At 40.4% G+C, this 7,995-nt stretch overlaps 2 protein-coding genes across 2 annotated transcripts in view; one reads left to right on the forward strand and one right to left on the reverse strand.

Moving 5' to 3' along the window:
• The window catches only part of LOC311063691 (E3 ubiquitin-protein ligase TRIM35-like), a gene marked incomplete at its 5' end in the record, with an annotated part of 1,799 nt that extends 570 nt beyond the window's left edge, over positions 1–1,229 (forward strand). Inside the window, one exon of the mRNA XM_084083236.1 lies at positions 1–1,229. This exon is cut by the window's left edge and continues 570 nt beyond it. Within this exon, the coding sequence (XP_083939362.1) occupies positions 1–858 (858 nt within the window). The 3' untranslated portion in view covers positions 859–1,229.
• Positions 1–4,997, reverse strand: part of allc (allantoicase) — a gene marked incomplete at its 5' end in the record, with an annotated part of 12,971 nt that extends 7,974 nt beyond the window's left edge. The window contains 4 exons of the mRNA XM_084083247.1: positions 2,724–2,843; positions 3,682–3,769; positions 4,626–4,676; positions 4,908–4,997. Coding sequence (XP_083939373.1) covers positions 2,724–2,843; positions 3,682–3,769; positions 4,626–4,676; positions 4,908–4,997 — 349 coding nt within the window. The remainder of the gene's footprint in view (positions 1–2,723; positions 2,844–3,681; positions 3,770–4,625; positions 4,677–4,907) is intronic.
• Between the last annotated feature and the right edge of the window lie 2,998 nt (positions 4,998–7,995).

The raw sequence follows: 7,995 nt of genomic DNA on the forward strand, positions 1-7,995 counted from the left end.
GACGAAGAGGAGGCAAGGATCTCTGCTCTGAGGGAGGAAGAGACACAGAAGAGTCAGGAGATGAAGGAGAGAATTGAGAAGCTGAACAGAGACATGATGATCCTCTCAGATACAATCCGAGCCACAAAGGACCAGCTAAGAACCGATGACCACATCTCATTCCTGCAGAACTACAAGACCACAGTGGAAAGAGTCCAGCTCACCCCACAGGACCCACAGCCGGTCTCAGGAACACTGATAGACGAGGCCAAACATCTGAGCAACCTGACCTTCAGAGTCTGGAACAAGATGAAGGACATTGTCTCCTACACTCCTGTGATCCTGGACCCCAACACTGCCTCTGCAGTATACACCCTGTCTGATGATCTGACCAGTGTGAAATGGGGAAAGAGGCAGCAGCTTCCTAACAACCTAGAGAGATTCGGCTTTTTTTCCTATGTTCTTGGTTCAGACGGCTTCAACTCAGGGTCTCACAGCTGGGATATTGACATTGGACTTAATAAAAACTGGTCACTTGGCGTGTTGGCAGAGTCTTTCCAAAGGAAGGGATGTAGAGGTGGTGGATTCTGGAACATAGGCTTATGTGAAGGTAGCTGCAGTGCAGTCTCCTCATCTGAGTCTGCTACTAATCTCTCAGTGAAGCAGGAACTCCAGAGGATCAGAGTCCAGCTGGACTGGAACGGAGGAAAGCTGTCCTTCTCTGATCCTGATACCAACATACACCTACACACCTTCACACACACTTTCACTGAGAAACTCTTTCCATACATTGGCAATTTTGATGATGATGATGATGGTGGTATGTCAATGAAAGTGTTACCAGGGAAGATCGGTGTCACTCGGGGAAACCACAGTTAGAATGTATTCAATAAAGCCCATTTTGGAAATATTGATCTGATATTGATTAGGGGCTCTCCGTGGTGATCAGAGTGAATTGCTTTATGGCAGGTCATGAATGAATTGTGATTTTTTGAATTAACTGTGATTATTTAATGAATGTATCATTCCGTTCTGAATCACTTTGGTATGACCATGACAGGATTTCATATTGATTGATTATTGTATATTGGTATTATGGTTAACAGGTTTGATATGATTATTATTGATAAGGACGGCAGGACGGCAGAAGGCAGGAAATTGTTTTTTCGCTCCTGTCCGTCCGTCCATTTGCTGTATTTGGACAGCCGAAGGCCCGAGACTGTGTTATTGGTACATGATATCTCTGAAGTCTTGTGATCAAGATGTATCAGGCAGGCCTGGGGGCGACCTGCACTCAGAGGAGCGAACTTTTCTAGTATTGAAATGTGTATCATTTATCATTCAATGCTGAATTATATTGGTTATTATTGGAGACGTGTTTTGAAATCGATGGATGTATTGATCATTATGAGATTAAATATGACCATATAAATCACAAGACTCATGTTGTCCTGGTTTCACCTCCATCTTTGTCCAAATGGACAAAGACCACTGGGTGAGCATCATCAGTAGCACAACAAAACAGGGTTAGGTTAGGGTATTTATTTATCAAACACTAAAAGCTGCACTATGTAACTTTCCTCTTCTACCCCGGATTTGCACCCGGTTTCCTGCGCTATAATGTCTCTCAATAGAAGAGCAGGGAGACAAAATACAATTTGTAGCTCCCCAATTGTAGCTATATTGTATCATACAGATTGGACAAAAATACATTTTATTTATATAATTAGCCGTTATTGCCGTTTTGAAATGTGATTTTTTTTTTATTGTTCTTTAAAGAAAATCATGTTAATCAGCTTGCAAGTGGCTAAAGTATCATCCACTAAAATGTCTGGTCTTACAATTTGGCTTACAGCTAGTGTTTATATTTGGAAGCCTAGGTAAGACTTTCTTCCATGTCTGCTTTAATAATAATAATATTTACTGTATATAGCACCTCTCAAAACTGGGTTACAACGTGCTTTACAAAGAAAACAACAAAAGAAAACAACACGCAAAACAGAACAAAAGAAAGATTTAAAACAATGCAGAAAACAATGGAGAAATGTGTACATACGTACGCACATACCACTTTCATACCGGTGCAAGACCAGCGGAGATAGACTAGGATCATTGACTAAGAATGGGCATTAAAAGCTAATCTATAAAGGTGGGTTAGGGTTAGTGGAGGGATTTAAACCGGGGGACAGACTCAGTGAGCCTGATCTCCAGGCGCAGAGCATTCCAAAAGGTAGGGGCTCTGAAGACAAAGGCCATGCAACCTTTTGTATTTAACTGACCTTTTGGAATATCCAAGAGAGCTTTGTTTGAGGATCTCAGACTCAGGCACGTAGGGGGGAGTCTACGAGATATAGGCTGGGGCAAGATCTAGCCTGGCCTCACATGTAATGACATTTTAAAACTGATTCAATCAACTGGCAGCCAATGGATGCTAAAATGGGTGTGATATGATAAAACTAATTTGTACCAGTTTTTCTGTGTACTTAAGATGGACATAATTTACTAGATATATGCTCATAACTTTACACCTTTTATGTATACTGTATATGACCATCAAGAATACTTTTAAAATGTTAAAACAAATAAAAGTATTACAATCTGCATGCATGTGCGTGCTTGTGTGCGTGCATGTGCGTGCGTGCGTGCGTGCGTGCGTGCGTGCGTGCGTGCGTGCGTGCGTGCGTGCGTGCGTGCGTGCGTGCGTGCGTGCGTGCGTGCGTGCGTGCGTGTGTGTGTGTGTGTACCCAGACAGGCAGCCTGTATGGAGACAGAGGGAGAGTAGTTTCCTGTGAAGAAGGACGTGTCCACATCGAAACCATGGATCAACCCTGGAACCCCCAGCTGGATGATACACCAGTCATAACCTACACACACACACACACGCACACGCACACACACACACACACACACACACACACACACACACACACACACACACACACACACACACACACACACACACACACACACACACACACACACACACACACACACACACAGGGAACATCCCATTAATCACATGTACAGCAGCTGTAGTGGAATCTTCTCTGCTGACTGGTAAAACCCATTAGGACTGGTAAAGCATTTTTTTTTAAATAGCGAATCTACAAGCTCATAGCACGTCATTTTGTGGCGCAGCTATGGGCTTGTACTGTGTGCAAATCTTTGAATATTATGTATGCTGTATATTTTTAAAACGAACATTTTTAACTCAAATCTTTGCTTCTGGGGGGGTCCTGGAAAAAACTATTTTGAAATGGGGGTCGGCAGCCAAATACATATCATTTTGGGGGTCCTTGACATGACCAAGTTTGAGCACCACTGATTAAATTAAGTAACATACGTTTTTGTGTCAAGGACCCCCAAATTGATGTATTTGGCCGCGGACCCCCACCTGAAAATCTGTTGTGGCAGGGACCCCCAGGAGCAAAGATTTGAGTTACAAATGTTTGCCTTTTAAAACAAATTTAAGATTTAAAGATTTCCACACATTTTAGAGATTCTTCAAAAATAGCAGATCTACAAGCTCATAGCTATGAGCTTGTAGATCAGCTATTTTTGAATAGCCAAAGTGTAAAATGTAGATAAAATGATGGTGACGCTTTATTAACACATTTTGCTGGGGACCCCCTGGTGAAAATGTTTGTGTTGACTTGCCCTTGAGCAAGTCACTGAGGACCAGTTGTCTGATGTCAAACAGACCTGGTATTCTCTTCCTCCGTGTCTCCCACCCATCCATCCACTTCCCAAACTCAGTGAACGCAGAGGCAATGAACTGTGGAGGATCTCTCTGGGGGGAAAAAATACATAACAAACTTAATGTCAGGCTGCAGAATGCAGACAAATCTGATTTGTGTCTCAAGTCTGATCTTTATGAATCCAATGTCATTTGCAAGTAATCAGATTGTACACCGTATGTGTATTCAGACATCGTTAACCTATCTGCATTGCTTACTTTGGTAACGCCATAACTACATAAGAGTGAGTAATACTTGACATATCGGTACTCTGCTGTATGACATGTCGCTCAATGAAAATAGCAGATCTACAAGGTCACAACTCGTCGAAATGCAAACTTGTCTATTTTAGCAGAGTGACACCTTTGTACGACAGAGCATATACATCAGGAAGTACTGATTTCACTCTAATTAATAGTCACCTGTCACTCGCCGTAACAACTTCATAAATTAGTGCATTTTCCAACAGCGACTGATTCTACAAAATGTCTTCTAAATCCTAATTGTTTTTTGAAAAAACGTATGTTACTATGTCAGTGGTTCTCAAACGTTTTCATGTCAAGGACCCCAAAAATGTATATGTATTTGGCCACGGACTCCCATCTCAAAATATTTTGTTCCAGGGACCCACCCAGACGGAAAGATTTGAGTTACAAATGTTCGCTTTAAAAAATATATATATTCAAAGATTTGCACACATTTTCACGATTTCTCAAAAATTTTAATAGCCAAATTGTAAAATAATGTTTTTTTTAGCTCAAATAAAAACATGACACAGATGCTTCTCTCTGTCTTAAAGGGTTAAAGATGGAAGACAGCATGCAGTACTATATTGTGTATTAAATGCTCACACTTGATGGGTTGATAAAGATACGTATAAGTATTTGTTAGTGTTGTAGCCTACAGTACCTTGAGCAGGTTGTCGGCTGGAGCAAACCATTCATCTGTAGCGAAAATCACCTGAAATTAATGAACACACCACTGATTGAAAACACTACATAACTTCACTATACACCATTTACACTTCACCAAGTGCTGCTTTTATGAGTAAGCTTTAATTTATGAAGTATGACCCTTAACAAATCTCACAAAAAGCAATCAGGTGGTCTGAACGTTTGTTTGTTTTTATGACAGAAGTGTCATGTTGTTGTTTTATGACACGAGATAATACATGATAATAATAATACTCACCTTCCCTCCAGCCGTCTCACACGCCAAGTTATTAAACTGTACAAAGTCAGGTTGTCTGCTCTCTGTCTGGACTGCTCTTCTCTCCGCCATGATGAGCTCTGACTTCCAGGATCAAACACAGGATATCGTATAGATTATAGTATAATATGAAATGCTGTTCATATCCTGCAGTATTTCTGCCTTATAGTTGTTCCCCACACTGTAGTGTTTGTACAGGTTAGAGCTGACTGGTCAAAGTTCACTGACTGCTCTGTCATTGACAGCACTGGGGCCGTGGTGTACATTTACTCAAGTACTTTAGTTGAGTACCATTTTGAGAAATGTTTACTTTACTGGTGTATTTCCGATTTTCAATACTTTTACTTTTACTCCATTACAATCATTTGAACATTTCGTTTACTAGTTTCTTTGTAGAATTTGATTATTATTAAAAAACATACATTAACCACTTCAGCCCTATATATACATTTTGGCCACACATAGCCGATCTACAAAACCCTTACAAAAATATAAAATAAGATACAAAAATCTTTTGAATATAATACAACTTGTATTATATTCAAAAGATGTGAATACATTTCATACATTTAAAAACTTGTGAAATGGGACATTCTGCATAATTAGTTCTTTCTACTTTTGGTACTTTAAGTACATTTTGATACTAATACTTTTGTACTTTTACTCAAGTCATTTTGAATTCTGGACTTTTACTTGTAACAGAGTATTTCTACATTGCAGTAGGCCTATTGATACTTTTACTTAAGTAAAGAATGTGAGTACTTTTTCCATCAATGCACTGGGGCAATACTGGTAGTATGAAGTGCTCTTACTCTTACGTACATTAGTGCGCGCGCACGCGTGTGCGTGCGCTGTGCAATTAGAGGTTTGTACATACAGACATGCAATCTTTGGCCATTTTTGGAGAGTGGTGTAGAAGCGCATGCAGTTCCTAGGCCTCCCCACACACGGGCAATGTTTCACACACATTCACAGGCTCAGACAGGGAGGCCAGTGCAGTCTCCTCAACCTAGGAAGGATGAGGAAACACAATATCAATCAATCAATCCATCAGTATGAGTATATGTAGGTTTGTAGATCTGTCTGTTGCAGTTGTTGCTCTGTCTCTGATGTCTGAGAGCAATATCAGAGAAAGAGGAAACATCAACAGCGCTTTACAAGCTCACAGTGAAAATAGCGTTCCAATATGAGGGACCATCCTAAAGTCTTTGCATTGGTTTTGCAATAAAACTCTGAATTGCTTCCATCCAGGTTTAGCCCCTACATCACTGGTTCTCAAAGTGGGGTCTGGGGACCTCCAGGGGTCCTTTGGGGGGTACCAGCAAAAGTAGTTCATATAGCATCACAATAATCTTAACCACTTTATCCATGGATATTCAAACAATAGCAGATCTACAACCCCCAAATATATATACATTTGGGGGTCCTTGGCATGAAAAAGAGACTACCTACTTCATTGATATGTTGGACATTCAAAAATAGCAGATGTACAAGCTCACAGCACTTCATTATTATTTTATATTTCAAAAATACCCCCAAATCTGAATAGCTTTGATTTCTTTTTCAAAACCGCAGTCAAGTAGGCTATGAAGCAAATCATTGATAGCTTCTGGGAAACAATATGCTGTGTTTATTTTATGGATCATATATTATCTTTCTCTCTTACATAAAATATGTTTATCAGTTTCCAGCAGACAGGTTTATAGGATAATGGTCTCATACTGTAACAGGTTAATGAGTGGAGCAAAGTTTAAGGTTCACAAGCATGCAGTGAATCATTCTGCTGGAATGAAAGTGTCTTCAACCATAGAGACAGACATACGGAGCTTAACTGCTACAATCTGAGGTAAGAAAAGCCACAGAATAGCTGCTACTATTACTAACTACTACTACTACTATTATTACTAACTACTACTACTACTACTACTACTACTACTACTACTACTACTACTACTACTACCACCACCAGTGGTGGAAAAAGTACTCAAATTGTTTACTTAAGTAAAGGTATCAATACTGCAATGTAGAAATACTCTGTTACAAGGAAGAGTCACATATTCAAAATGTACTTGAGCAAAAGTCCAAAAGTAATGGTATCAAAATGTACTTAAAGTACAAAAGTAAAAGTACTCATTATGCAGAATGTCCCATGTGACAACTTCTCAGATGTATAAAATGTAGAAGAATCTTTTGAGAATAGCCGATCTACAAGCTCACAATGCGTCACATCGCGGCCGTGCACTAACAGATATAGCCAAATGCGGACACATAATAGGCTCTATGCACAGCAGCCATATTGTGAGGACATTCACAGGTGTTGCCAATGATACTAATGAAGGCTCTGTTCCATTCTGGTCAAACAGAGTCAGGGTGCTGATAGTGTGCATGTTGGCTCACTGGAAACACTCTGTTACACCAGTGGGTCTAAAAAAAGGGGTTTCCAAATGGTTACGAGAGTGTACAAATGGAAACAAATGCATTCTCAGAGTTATGGGGGTCGTGGAAATTGAAAAATCTGAGAACCACTGTGCTATACTAAACAGCATACTAATACTAATATTACTGCTACTATGAATACTACCACTAGTACTACTACTACGCCTACTATATCTACTATTACTGTTGTGACTCATAATGATGTTGTTGTTGTTTCCTCCCCTAGTATTGCTGGTGTAAAAGCCTCGGTGAATATTCCAAATCAGGGAGTGTGACTGCAGACAAAATGGCTTCCCGTTTGACTCGTCAGGAAGAGGAGCTCATCTGTCCTGTGTGCCATGACATCTTTAAACATCCTGTTGTGCTGTCCTGCAGTCACAGCTTCTGCAAAGACTGTCTGCAGCGATGGTGGACAGGAAGACCAACAAAGGAATGTCCTGTTTGTAAAACAACATCCTCCAATAACAATCCTCCAACAAACTTGGTGTTGAAGAACCTGTGTGAGAACCTCTTGGAGGAGAAACTTCGGAGCGCCTCGTCGGTGATCTCAGAGGACCTCTGTGCTGAACACGGGGAGAAGCTCAGGCTCTTCTGTCTGGACGATGAACAGTTGGTGTGTCTCGTGTGTCGGGAT

The sequence above is a fragment of the Gymnoscopelus microlampas genome, assembly GCF_963454915.1.
Source record: "Gymnoscopelus microlampas genome assembly, chromosome: 16".
Taxonomy (NCBI): Eukaryota; Metazoa; Chordata; class Actinopteri; order Myctophiformes; family Myctophidae; genus Gymnoscopelus; species Gymnoscopelus microlampas.